Below are 14,460 nucleotides of genomic sequence, written 5' to 3'. Positions count from 1 at the left end.
AAGAACATAGATGGATGGATATTATTTAATATCCATATCAACATTATATTTATTATCCTTAAACCTAAATAAAACTAAAGCAATTATGTTTGGCAGTTCAAAAACTAGATCAGAACTGTCAATAGTTATCTATGGCATCCAAATTGAAACTTGATATATATTTTTTTAGGAGTCACAATTGATAAATTGTCATGGAACGCTCATGTCAGGCACATAAAAACAAAACTCTCCGCAAGTCTCAACTATACACAAAGTGATTATACTGCACCCTGGTGCTCCTGTTCTTCTCGTATTGTGTTGAAGTGTGGGGCAACACTTACCAGTGCACAATAAATCCATTAGAGAAACGAGCTGTGCGTATTATTAACAAGGGTGGATTTCTCAAACACGCCCATAATCTCAAGTCAAAGTTGCTAAAATTCGATGAAGTTTTAAAATACAACACATCAGTTGTTCTATTTACAGCATTCAACCATTTATTACTGATTAACTTACAAAAATATTTCATCATAAGAGAGCTCAAGAATTGAGATGGTTTGGAAACTTTACACTACCCAAAATTCGAAGTAGTCAGAAATGTTTTTGTGTCTGTATGCAGTGTGAAACTCTGGAAGTCTTGATATGTAACAAGAAATGCCAACGTATTCACAGATTTAAATTGCCACACAAACGTGGTGATAGTACTCGATGTAGAAAGACAGTCTTGAACTTACTGCAATACGTTGTCTTGCCATCGGTGCCATGGTTGTTGTTTTATTTATTTCGTTAGCAGCCCCGCCCCCTTCTCCTGTCATTAATATCCAAGAAACTGCAGATGCTGACATCATTATTTGTATTAGTGTATATAAGAATAAGGATGTATATATATATATATTATTATCGTATTTATTATTATTATATTACTGTAGTTCTATATTGATGTTCATAGAAAGCAAGTTGTATATGATCATAAGAAAGTACAGATAGGGGGAGGAGTAAATAGGTTTTTACTTTTTTCCTACTCCTTTTTGAACATGCATAGTTTAACTAGATTTTTTAAATTCTATTTTAATCTTGTGTGTTTTGTTCTTTTCCTTTTTTATCACTTTTATATGTTCGAAAAAAGAACTTCAATCAATCAATCAACCAATCAATTTTTACATAAAAATATATATTTATCCCAAGTGTAAGTTATATCCTATATCAGTGGTGGGAAGTAAGGAAGTATAAATACTTTGCTGCTGTACTTAAGTAGATTTGTTTCAGGTATCTGTACTTTTTAACGTTTACTCCCTATATCTGAAAACAGATGTACTTTTTTCAATTGCCGCTGTTGACAATACAACATAAAAAAAGACGTAACCAGAAAGAGGTAACGTAAACCAGTAACCATGCCAGTCACGATACGGATAAGAACGGTTTCTCAGTCGACTGTAGTAAAATGGGGTACCCGCAACAAAACTTGACGGTACATAGTAGGCCGTAAGAAAACGTGGAGGCGGCCCATAGTGGGCCAACAATTTACCGTGCCACGTCGGTTATGAGGTAGAGAAATGCCAACATATTGGAAGTGAGACAAGTTTAGGCACCTGACACTTGGAACAGACTATGTACAGTATACGTATGGTATAACCAGATTAAGTGTTGCAGTAGGTAGTAGCAGAAAGTGTGTGTTGTAATCGTGAGAAAAGATGACCCAGGTCATGGTGGGAATGGCAAACACAAAAAGGAAAAAAAAAATCCATTGACGTTCATCTTGAGCCATGTTGTAAGTCAGCGTTGCTCAAGGTGCGTTTCTTACTTGTATATCCGTGTATAATTTTTTGTGCCATTAAAAGCCCGTCATCAGTCTTGATTTTGTTGTTTTAGTTTGAGGTGTTATAAAAACAAAATATATTCGTGTCAAAGTCACTGTTCTGCTTGAGATATTGACGCGTTTTCTCGACCTTTTGGTCAGAATCAGGCGATTTTGGTGAAACCAACCCATGTTCTGCTGCTGATGACTAAAGAACAGAACAAGTCAGAAACAAACTTTTTTCAGGTGAAAGAGGAGAGTATACTCTTTCTTTTGATAGTTTCGGTGCTTCTATTGTTGCAGAACACAATATTCTGTGGGTTTTGAAAGATCAGTCAAAATGCTCGGGTTACTTTTGAATCCATTTGTCTTTCTCCTGTTGGATTTCATTGCTAACTTCACTTCACCCTCTGCAATTTCCCTCTGTGTCCTCATCCTTCATCATCCTAATGAGACATTAAACTCCTCTCCAACTAAGACGAAGATGCTGTTTTATTAACGAGACAATTTTAAAACTTAATCGCCTCTGATTTGATTGTAATGACGCTGCATCACCCTGCTATTTAGTCACCAGAGGCTATGAGAAGTATTACAGGTTTTTTGCAGGCACTAATGAGCTGCAGCTGGATGCTGAAATTAGCTTTTAGGGAGCTGATAGGCATTTCACATTACTTATTGTTGGATTGTACCACTGATACAATGAAAAAAATGACACAGAAATGAGAGATGTTGATGTTAAAGCGAGAACCCTGTTGATCTTGAAAATGAGAACAAATCAAGATCGACAAAGCCCAGGTCCAAGTAGAACTCTGCATCATTTGTTTTCAACTTTACCGTTTTCAATTTTCAACTTTTGAAAAAAAAAAAATCACTGATAACAGTTTGATTTAAAGGAAGAATCCTGTTTATTTTTAATAATATACGAACAGCAGATGCCGTTTGATTTTTAAAACTATACGATCGGAGTAGCTGAGGTTGAATTCTGTGACGTTGGTTGTCACCGTTACCTAAAATGTTAGGAATGATTGTTAGACTTAAAAGAGAACTCTGATTTTGAATGATATGATGGCTCTCTATGGGCTGAAATATGTACCAGTAGGAACTAATTTGAATCATATATATTTGAATTTGAATTTCTATACTTGAATAATTGCATTCAAAAACTGAAATTGAACCACATAATTTGAATTTGTATTGTTAAATTTGAAACATTGCATTTAAAAAAATGAATGTGAATAGTATAATTTGAAATTGAATGCGTTTGGAACAGAAGTCCAATAAACTTGAAAGTGAATGTGGGAGGAAACCGGAGTGCCCGGAGAAAACCCACGCAGGCACGGGGAGAACATGCAAACTGCACACAGGCAGGGACGTGGATTGAACCCCGCTCCTCAGAACTGTGAGGCAGACGCTCTAACCAGTCACCCACCGTGTCGCCACAAATAATCTAGAGCAAAAGCCTATTGATTTTGAAAAACGTTCAAACTCTGATCGAAGTCAGATTATCAATGATTGTCGTCAACTCCCACACTCCGGACTACAACATTTTCAGGGATTTTTGTTGTATAACGAGGCAAGATTCCAATTGGTTTTGAAAAATGCCCGAATAGATAGGATGATCACTCGAGCGCATTGCACAGATTGGGCTTTGAATAACAACAATGTGACCTACTGGTGTCGCCCCTTAGCATGGCCCCGAAATCGAAGTCAATACCTTAATTTTTGCCATCAACCCTCTACCGTTCGGAAATGTTCATCCTTTCAACAGATGTTGGAGTGACTGGTTGATATTTTTTATTTTTACATCAAAGCAATAATTTACTAACCTATTGATTTTAACCAATAATTGACTGAGCCTACCAGGGTTGGCAGTAAACTCCAGGTGTCCGAGGCTGCTCTGCTTGGTGACGCGGTAGAGCAGCTCGCCGGGTTCGCTGTCCTGGTCGCTGGCCGACAGCTGGAGCGTGGTCAATTTCTTCACAGAGTTCTCATCCAGGACCAGGCCTTTGTTGACCACCACCGATGGTGGTAGGCGGTCCTCTGTGGGGGGAGACGGAAAGACCAGAAATGACCAACATTACCCTGAAATGGCCACTTCAAACCAAAATGACTTCCTGTGCTTTTTTGGGCATGGCTTGTTGAAGTGAATAACAGCATCAAGTCTGGGACCCATTGACTTCACCACTGTTGCATTCTTCATTTGAAATGCTTTTCCAGGCCTTTACTGCAGCCTCTTTCAGTTTTTGTTTGTTTCTGAGGGTTTCTCCCATCAGTCGCCTTTTCAGGAGGTAAAGTGCATGCTCTATTGGGGTAAGGTCCGGTGATTGACTTGGCCACCCTAAGACCTTCCTCTTTTTCCCCCGATGAAGTCCTTTGTTGTGTTGGCAGTGTGTTTTAAGTCATTGTCTTGTTGCATGATGAAGCTTCTCCCGATTAGTTTGGATGCATTTCTCTCCATATTGCCAGACAAAATGGTGTTGTTGACTTCAGAGTTAATTCTGCTGCTACCGTCATGAATTACATCATCAATAAAGACTAGTGAGCTCGTTCCAGAAGCAGCCATGCAAGCCCATGACATTACCTCCACCATGCTTCACAGATGAGCTTGTGTGGTTTAGATCATAAGCAGATCCTTTCTTTCTCCGTACTTCAGCCTTTCAATCACTTTGGTAGAGGTTAATCTTGGTCTCATTAGTCCATAAAACCTTTTTCCAAAACTTTGCGCTTTTTCTTCGCAAAATCCAATCTGGCCTTCCGATTCTTTTTGCTGATGAGTGATTTGCATCTTGTGGTATGGCCTGTATATTTCTACTCTCTTAAGTCTTCATTGTGATACACTTCACTCCTGCCCTGTGGAGGTTGGCAGTGATGTCCCTGACTGTTATCTTTGGGAGTTTCTTCACAGCTCTCACAATGTTTCTGTCATCAACTGCTGTTGATACCCTTGGCCGACCTGTTCGATGTCTGTTGCTCAGTACACCAGTAGTTTCTTTCTTTTTCAAGACATTCCAAATTGTTGTATTGGCTATGCACAATGTTTGTGTCATAGCTCTGATTGATTTTCCCTCTTCTCTCAGCTTCAAAATGGTTTGCTTTTCTCCCATAGACCGCTCTCCGGTCTTCATGTTTCCTTAACAGCAAATGCAGTTTTCACAGGTGAAACCCAAAGCCAAAAATAAGCACTATCTAATGTTTAAGCAATCAATCTAAAAGGCAACACTTGAGCAATTAGAAATACCTTTGCTCACTGAACTTTTGTCTCATATTCATCTTTTGATCTGAAACCCAAAGGAATGACCTTGCCTTTACACTACTTTTGGAGGGGACTGTATGTGGTACAAATTGGTATAAATTGGACAAAATTCCTAGCACAAGTTTGCTGTTGAAGGACTACTAGAAAAATGGTGAAATTGATATAGAAATTCTTCAAGCCAAAATGGCATTGTTCCTGTGTTTTTTCAAGCATACCTTCTCAAGACTTTCTTGCGGGTCTACTCATGATAGAGATGCCAATTTTGTTTTCCAAAGGGAAACTATGTTTGGGGGCTGATTAAAAAATAAAAGAAAAAAATAATAAATAAATCCGGGCAGCGTTGCCAAGCCAATCTTTCGGGGTGGTGGTTTGCTAAAATTGCCAAAATGACACTGAAATGGCAGCTTCAAAGCAAAATGGCAGACTTCCTGTGTCTTTTCGGGCATGACTTCTTGAGACTTTTTTGCAGATCTTCTCATGATAGACATGACACATTTCATGTTCCTGCAGGATATTGGCTTCTGGGCTGATTTTTTCAAGCAATCCCCCACTGGGAGGCCCTACTGAGTTTGAGTTAATAGGAAATAAGTGAGAGGGAGAAGATAAACGTGGACTGATACAAGCTGCACAAAAGCAGAGAAGGTGGATGCCAACAAAGACGGAAGACGCAGGCAGGAGAGTCACAGCGAAGCGGTGTGGCAGAAAGTGATACGATGGGAGCACCGAAGGAAGAACATGAGCGAAGAACTATAAGAGGCAATCAGTTCCAACAACTTGCGGTGAGAGAAGTGGAAATTTGAACACAACTTACCGAGCACGCTGACAAAGAAGGACTGGTCAATGAGTTTGTTGCCTTCTGGGTCCACCAGGTTGAACTTAAATGACTGGCTGCCTCCCTTCTCACCTTTCTCGTGGCTGTACTGCACCAGACCTGCAACCCAAAACACATAAAAATGTTGAAATAAATGCTAAAATACTCATTTAAGCTTTTTAACTCACCTTTGTTGACATCCTCTTGTGTGAAACTGCGCACGAGACCCTTGACAGAAACTTTCTCAAAGCCTCTCCCACTGCTCAGCTGGACTTTGCCGCTCGGAGGGTCTTTGGTCATGATGTATCGCAACTTCAGGCTGTCAGAATCCATGTCAGTGGCCTTCAGGTTCTGCTCGGTGATCTTGGATGAAGAACCTGCGGGAAATGGAATAAGCACTTTTCATGGCGAGTCCTTGAAATTATCATCCAGCTTTGATGACATGCTACGCCCACAGTTGATGGTGTAGAGAAAAAAAGCTTCATAATTTGGAATTGATGATGGACACATCCACCCAATTTCATGTCCATCAGTGAAATTTGTGCCAGGGACTAATTTTTCCAATCTTTTCAAGGTACGATTCCTACAATTTGCACCCCAAGTGTCTGCTTCGAAATAAAATGATCGACTTCCTTTTCAATTTGGGGAATGGGTCCTTGAGACATTTTCGTCTCTGCTATGGCAGACACGCAAACCAAATTTCATAATCAGTGAATCTAATGTCGGGTGCAGGGTGCAAAGTTTTTCTAACTTCCCAGGTTGTGACTCCTCGACTATGCCCCCCCCCCAAAATGGCCAATTCAAACCAAAATGACCAACCTATAGTTACATTTCAGGCATGGTTCCTTGAGGCTTCTTTGTGAATGATCGATATGATCGATGAATCCACTAAATTTCATGTCATTCAACAAAACTTGGTGCCGGGGGCTAATTTTTTCAAACTTTCTAAGGGTCGTCTCACCAGCTGGCAGCTGCAGGCCTCTGTTGACGGTCATGCGTGGCCCCTCGCTGCGAGTGATGTCCATGGTGAAGCGCAGGCGTCCGGTGGCTTGAGTGTGGACGCCGTCGGTGACGCTGAAGGCCAACTCGTCCACGCCACCGCTGACCGTCTCGGGTGTGTAGACCAGCAGGCGATCCAGGACGTCCTGGTAGGTGAAGGTGGATCCCTGAGAGAGGACGCGGCCGCTCTCCAGTGGCTGTGAGTAGAACTGACGTCGGCGGAGTTTACCTGAGGGGGTACAAAGAAAGGCTTTTGGCATAACGTTCCCTTGTTGCTGTTAGAAAAATATATGCCTTTGCATTTATAAAATGAACTCCTACAGTTAAAATACAACCTGATAGATGCTCTAAGTCTACATTCACACTGCAGGGTATGATGCACAATTCGGATTTTTTGTTCAATCTGATCTTTTTATGTAGTTGTTCACATTACAAAAAAAAATGCGACTTGTACTGTTGACGGCATGCGCCCGTGACGTCACGCATGCGCACAACTGTGAGGCGGCGTGTTTACGGGAAGTAAATACGGCCTCTCGCGGAATTCATGTCATGACGCATTTGTGGCAATTTCAAGGGTTTTGTGCAACCAGATCCAACATTTTCTTATATTAATCAGTTGTAAAGCATCTTTTTTTCGCCACTGACTCTTTTCTGCTCCTTTGTCGTTTGCTTTTATTGGGTGTCTGTTTTGTCAAACAATTGTGACGTTTGTCATCTTTTGATGACGTACAGGTCGGATGAGCGTCCCGCGAGTGTCCCTATTGTACTTGCATCGGATACATTTCCAATTTATTGCCACATATGAAAGAAGCCTGGGTTGCATATGAAATAAATCGGAATTGTACCGTTCACATTGACATGAAAAAACTCAGATACATGTCACTTTGGGCAAATAAAATAAATCTCAATTAACCTGCAGTGTGAATCTAGCCTAAGAAGTGTCTCCCTATTTCTCCTTAGGTGATATTTAAACACACATCAACAGGCAGTTATTACTGTATCTGCCTCATGCAACTGGCGGCCCTCAAACACAGCCATCTTGGTTTGTCTTACAGCTACAGTAAGTGATAATATAATATCAGAGAGGGAAAGCAACACAGTCTGCTTTCTTAACCTCGAAGTGAAAAGATGAGCTGAGGTTATAATTACTTAGAATACATTTCATTTCAAGTGAAAAGGCAGATATTTTCCCAACATTGAAGCATCTATTATGTGAATATGGGATTGTCGTGACACGCAGTTACGCGTTTGTGTAGACGCTGAATAAACTATCAAAAGGGAAAGATCTGTTGGGTATAAAAACTTTCCCACTGCCCATCACTGCCAACTATTTTGTTTGTTATTGTCCTGTGTGAAAGGTACTAACACAGAATGTAGGGTTGAAGTCAAATTTGCTTGCTTCTGACATAGTATCACAGCTATTGTACAGTTATCTATTTTCTACGTATTTATACAGGTGCATCTCAATGAATTACAATTACAAAACGTAGTATTTCTGAAGTTCAATTAAACAACTCATATTATATAGATTCCCTACACAGAGTAAACTATTTCATGATCCATCCATTTTCTGAAATGCTTAACCTCACTAGGGTCGCGGGCACGCTGGAGCCTATTCCAGCTATCTTCGGGCGAGAGGCGGGGTACACCCTGAACTGGTCGCCAACCAATCGCAGGCCACACATAAACGAACAACTATTCGCACTCACATTCACACCTACGGGGAATTTAGAGTCTTCAATCAACCTCGCATGCATGTTTTTGGGATGTTGGAGGAAACCGGAGTACCCGTTTTTCCCCCCGGTTCTACTCATGATACAGTATCCAAACCTTCCAAATTGGCAATGCTAAGTAAAATTGGCTTTAGGGGATGAATTTTCAAAACCTCATTCAAAAACTCAAACAACCACTGAAAATGATTCTAAAATGGCCCTTTCACGTCCAAATGGCAGAATTTCTGGGTCTTTTACCATGTGGCTTCATGAGACTTTTTGTGTGGATCTAATCATGGCAGACATGCCTACCAAATTCCATGTTGCTAAATGAAACTGGCTCCAGGGGTAAAATTAAAAAAAAACTCGAATCAAAATCTAATCGCAGTAAATGATCACTGCAAAATGATCCTACAATGGCTGTTTCAAATCAAACTTCTGGGTCTTTTCTGGCATGGCTTATTGAGACTTTTTTCATGATAGACATGCCTACCAAATTTCCTGTTTCTATGTGAAACAAGCTTCAGGGGCTGACTTTTCAAAAACGTCTATTTTGGAAAAATTAAGCAATTTCAAGAGGGCCTTAACAATAACATTTCATGGAGCCCTAACAGCATCCAATGTGTTGTGGTGCTGACCATAGGATGGCTTCTGTATGACGGTGAACACAATCTCATTCTCCGGCGTGTCCTGGTCCAGGACGCTGAGCGATGCGTTGGTGACCACTACTCCGGAGTTTTCCTCCACGTGGATGCTGCTCACTGACACCAGAGGCTCACTCTGCCGCTTGCCCTGTCGAGCGAGAGCGAGAGAGAGGACCACATTAATTCATCCGGACGGGTCGGACGTGGCGTTCATCAGCGGGCCCGACAGGCTGTGATCACTTGTACGTTAAGCGGGAAGGTCACACTTGACAACGTGAATGAATGAAGGCACCTGCGCCAAGGCTTAAACATTTGTCACCACTGGAATCAATGAGTGACTACCATCTAACTTAATTTGGGATACCAGGGAACAGAACATAGCCAGAACTGCATGGTAGAAGACAGCCACATTGCATCCGACTGGGCATATTTTGGATAAAAGTGTCATAAAGGGAACCATGCATTTCATACATGTGTGGAAAAAAAAATTGGGGGGGGGAGTTTAGCGATTTGCTCAAGTCATTCACTACTGTGGACAATAATATTAGTCAACTGGAATCCCACCTTTTAATGCAACCGACGACTGAAATCGCCTCCCCATTTTTCAACAGGTAGGCATGGAAGAGGGTCTCGCCCAGCTTCCTGTGAAATTCAGGTTTGTAAACCATTGTAATGACTAGCATATCTCTGCAGATGCAGGCGTTGCATTGCTTTGGATTTGAGATGAGCACAGTTTTTGAGTAGAAGCTAAAGATTAGGCAGTGAATTTCTGTTTCACGTCGATTTTGAGGGAGAAAAACGCCAAACCGTTGGAATTTGGACAAGCTTAGGGACCTGACACTTGAACAGACTATATATGGTGTAAACTGAGTATGTGTCTCAGAAAGTAGTATAAAGTGTGTGTCGCGATCGTGAGAAAAGATGACACAGTTCATGGAGTGAATGTCATGTAAAAAGCCACTGACGGTCAACTTGAGTGACAGATTCAAATACCAGCACCCTTAAACTCAAGAGATCCCCCGAAAACAATTTAAGCTGTATGTGGAGGGAGGGCGGGGGGGTCTCTTTCTGACACGCACACATTATATATATATATAAAAAAAATGCATTACATAAATGAACAATATAACAAGTTAAACAACTGGTAAGTAAGTACGTAGCAAATTCATAGAAATGTATTCATAGAAAATACCTGGTAATCTATAATTTGACTGCTTCGTTTTAACCAGCTGTTCATGCTTCTTTTCGTTGACGTGATCGACCAGGCGGGTTCTCCCTCCAGATGCATACTTCACATCCTGACACAAGATGCAGTATGCCTTCCCAGGTTCTTTAATCGTTTTAATATTTTTGTGAAGGTATTCATTTCCGAATTTTGATTCCAGCCAGTGCCAATTCCACAGATTCTTGATCCTGTTATCCTCATCAAGCTTCTTTACAATGTCGGTCTCACCGCCTGCCCTGTGTACGATGTCCCTCCGTTGACACAGACATACCGCAAACTTATTCATCTAAAATCTTGACAGCATACAATGAATTTAAATGTGTAGAAACATTGCACCGATAAAATATAAATGGCGGAAGATTTGCACCTTGCCTGTCGTAATACGGTCTTCAATGCTGTAAATGTGACGATCACGGTGACAGACCGTCGATGTCAATGTCAACAGAGTGCTATGTTAAGAATCCCAGAATTGTTTGGCAAAATTTGCGGTATTCCGTGGATGCGCAGACTTCTCACAGTCCTGATTTTTAAATAACTGAGTAAAGTGTAAAACTACAGTACTTTGTTAGAATGTAATATTTTCACAACAAAAATACAGCAATACCTTCGCCTGCTTTTATCATTTGCTTTATGACAATATTAATATACACATCACCAAAGACAAGTGTGAATAATGGGTAAGAATACTTTATAGTCAAAATCGAAATACAGGTTGAACTTGAGCTTTACGGCCAGCCACCCATGTCTCACCTGGATCTCGATGTTGACGTTAAAGGCCTCCGTCTGGCTATTTCCATCGCTGACATAGAAGCTGAAGGTGTCTTGCTGTGCCGGCTGTCCTGCGCGCTGCACGTAGAAAATGCGGTCTGACGTCAGGTCCTCCACGGAGAACGGCATCTCGGGCGTGACGGCTCGCGAACCTCCCACTGATCCGCCTGCTAAGCAAAATCGTACACGAGGGAAACACTGAAAAACATCTATTTCTTCCTATAATGCTGAATACTGATAATTAGTTGTTGAATATCCCCCTCGGGGATTCTAATGAGTCAAGTGTTTCTGTGCCTATTCACAATTAGCTATTCGCAAATTCACCGATATTTGCTGATTAGCTATTCGCAAATTCACCGATATTTGCAGATTTTTTGGGGGAAGTTATCCACCATTATTCGCTAAGAAGCTCGCCTATGCACTGTTATTTTTAAAACACTAAGAGCCCTGTCTAGTAAAAAGTAGTGCTTTGGCACCATTTTGTAGGAACTTGGAGCCAAGAAACTGTGTTGAAGTGAAAGGAGGAACTTCTATTAGACAGGCAAAAGATATCTCTAACATAAAAGTAGTTTTTCCACACCATCGTGTGGCATCTATAGACAATTAGAAACCTTTTTAATGGGGGTGCTGATTTTAGCAATTAAAAACACAAATTAAAAATGAAAAAAATACACTACAAGAGCAGACAGAGGTTGATTTGCACAACATTCCAAGTGATAAAGCTTTAAGTGCGATACCAACTATCATCTAGGACCTACAAATAGTAACAAAAATAAACCTGTTTACTGTGCATTTACTGGTTTATATTTTTGGCTTAAAAAGAAAAAAAGCAAGAGTAATGTGCAAAAAAAAAGGTTGTAGTGCAAAACAACAATAAAGGTCAACAACAAATAACAACACTTAGATGAAATTAAAAATAACAAAAAGGTTATTTTAAACAAGACTTAAAAAAACAAACGTAATTTCTGTAGAAATGGTGTGTGAATGCTGAAAAGCTGAAGCTGGATTGAAATGCTGTGGAATTAATTGAAATGCGGAAATGTAAAAGGTGAAACTTGGAATGGTTTGAATCGGTCGACAAATGTGGAAGAATACTGATGAGATGTAAAAATATGTTAATTTGGGTATTTTACTGTAAAATTTGGGAATTTGGGGAATGGGAATAGTTCCCAAGATGAATGAGCTAACATTTTAAAGTTGGCAGAGGTGGGAAGTCACAAAGTAGTTGTACTTTATTACTGTACTAAAGTAGATATTTCAGGTATATCTACTTAAGTATTTATTTTTTCTGGTGACTTTATACTTTCACTCCTTACATTTTAAAAATTAGCTTGTTACTTTGAATATCTTCTAAAGTTAGCGACGACGCAGACGCAACGTAAAAAGCAGAGCGCCAAAAAAATGGAAACCGAAAGTCAGCGAGTCAGTGCATTGATCATAGACATTGTAGATATGAAACTCCCATTTGAGCCGCTGGCCTATGGCAACGCTAAGCTAGAGGGGCAGTATTTGTGCATTCAATGTACCGGTAGCTAAACTAGTGGGGGCAAAGAGTCGGCGGATCCCATGTTTGTGGACGGCAGGTCGGAAACCAAAATAACAAGGATGCCTGCGTATTGTGCTGTGTACGGTTGCACACAAGTTGTACAATCACAACAAGGGAACTCCGAACTGGGAATAACCTTTCATCGGTAAGACTATTTTTTGGTTCTTTTTTTAAAAAGTGCCTGCAATGAATGAACCATGTTATTTTCTTTTGAAAGCTAGCTTGTTGAAGTCTGGCTCGCTGGCAGTAAATTATGTCATGTTTGAGCATTAAAAAAAAAGAAAAAAGAAACTGAAAATAGTCATAATTTGCTCATTTCCGACTTGTTTCACTCACCCCCTCCCTCACAATAACAAAAATAAAAATAAAGAATCTTGGTGTAAAAAATGAGCATCAGCATTCACACAATACATAATATACATACATACATAAATAATGATGCAAACAAACATAAGTAGCAGAAACAAGGTGACACTGTTCTCCCTCAATACTACTCCAAACAAAAAAAATAAACAAAAAAAAAATACTACCCCAGGCTTTGTTGATTGCTAGGGGCCCTCTGTTGTTAGCTTATGCCTCAGGTAAGAGATAACAGACTGCTGAATAAGCACATTTATCAGACACTCCAGTGCCAGAATCGATCAAGGCATCTGACAGCGAGAATGATGGCAGCCTTCATACATAACTTGGCGGGAAAGCAGACACGGCGAGGTGTCGGTGACTTGATTTGACACGAGGTGACGTTAAATGGCAACTCGTCATGTCGCATTTCCATCATCATTTGACTCTGAGAAGGTGAGTGAGAGTCTCTTATCTGAAGAGGAACCTGCCCTGAATCTCAATCAGGACCACTGTGGCGTTAACAGAAGCCAACAGGGATGGGGGCATGCTGGGGTTTCTAAGGTCTTGCAAGGTGAAAAACAGTGCCCACACACAATGGAAAACTCAATTCTCCCTAGAATGCCTGCTTCAAAGCAAAATGAAAGACTGTGTTTTCGGGAGTAGCTTCTTGATAGACATGTCTAGCAAATTTTATGTTGCCAAGTGAAACTGGCTTCTTTGGGGGGACTTTCAAAACTTTTGAACAACCACTGTAAATGATCAAATTCTTCCTAAAATGGCCACTTAAAAGCAAAATGGCATATTTCTTGTCTTTTCGGGCATGGCTTATTGAGACTTTTTCATGGGTCTACTCATAATAGACACGCCTACCACATTTGATGCTTCTAAGCAAAAAAAAAATGGCTTTAGGGGCTGAATTTTCGAAACATTTCGAGGACCCTTTAAAATTACCAAATGAGCATAAAATACCTACTTCAAATACAAATCGCTAACTTCCTATGTATTTTCTAGCATGGATTCTTGAGGCTTTTTCATGGGTCTACACATGATAGACATGTCTACCAAATTTCCTGTTGCTAAGTGCTTGAGGGGCTGAACTTACACCACAAAATCTTGTGGTTCGAGTTTCATGACCAATCATTAAACATGCTGTCAACACCTGTAGTTTCTCCAATTTTGTCCATAATATCCTAGACTTACATTTGACTTCTAGCCTGCCTTTGATATATTCCACGTTCAGTAATGCAATCTTTCCCCTGTGATGGACTGCTTCACATTTAAACTAATGTCACATATTTTTCTCCAATATTATTTTTGTGGACCACGAAAAAGACTTCAGGGGAAATTGAGCTACTACACCTTATAATGGCACTATGACAAATGACA

The 14,460-nt window shown here is 40.4% G+C and overlaps 1 protein-coding gene across 4 annotated transcripts in view; it reads right to left on the bottom strand.

The window, feature by feature from the left end:
- Positions 1–14,460, bottom strand: part of fras1 (Fraser extracellular matrix complex subunit 1) — a 242,070-nt gene that overhangs the window by 42,284 nt on the left and 185,326 nt on the right. For 3 of the 4 annotated variants that reach the window (XM_061766875.1, XM_061766872.1, XM_061766874.1), the window contains 6 exons: positions 11,169–11,356; positions 9,188–9,341; positions 6,800–7,066; positions 6,027–6,215; positions 5,839–5,958; positions 3,635–3,814 (listed from right to left, as the gene is read on the bottom strand). In XM_061766875.1, coding sequence (XP_061622859.1) covers positions 3,635–3,814; positions 5,839–5,958; positions 6,027–6,215; positions 6,800–7,066; positions 9,188–9,341; positions 11,169–11,356 — 1,098 coding nt within the window. The remainder of the gene's footprint in view (positions 1–3,634; positions 3,815–5,838; positions 5,959–6,026; positions 6,216–6,799; positions 7,067–9,187; positions 9,342–11,168; positions 11,357–14,460) is intronic. The other variant, XM_061766873.1, reaches the window with a different exon arrangement.

This window comes from Phyllopteryx taeniolatus, chromosome 3, assembly GCF_024500385.1.
Source record: "Phyllopteryx taeniolatus isolate TA_2022b chromosome 3, UOR_Ptae_1.2, whole genome shotgun sequence".
Taxonomy (NCBI): domain Eukaryota; kingdom Metazoa; phylum Chordata; class Actinopteri; order Syngnathiformes; family Syngnathidae; genus Phyllopteryx; species Phyllopteryx taeniolatus.
This window is presented reverse-complemented; position numbering and strand designations above follow the sequence as displayed.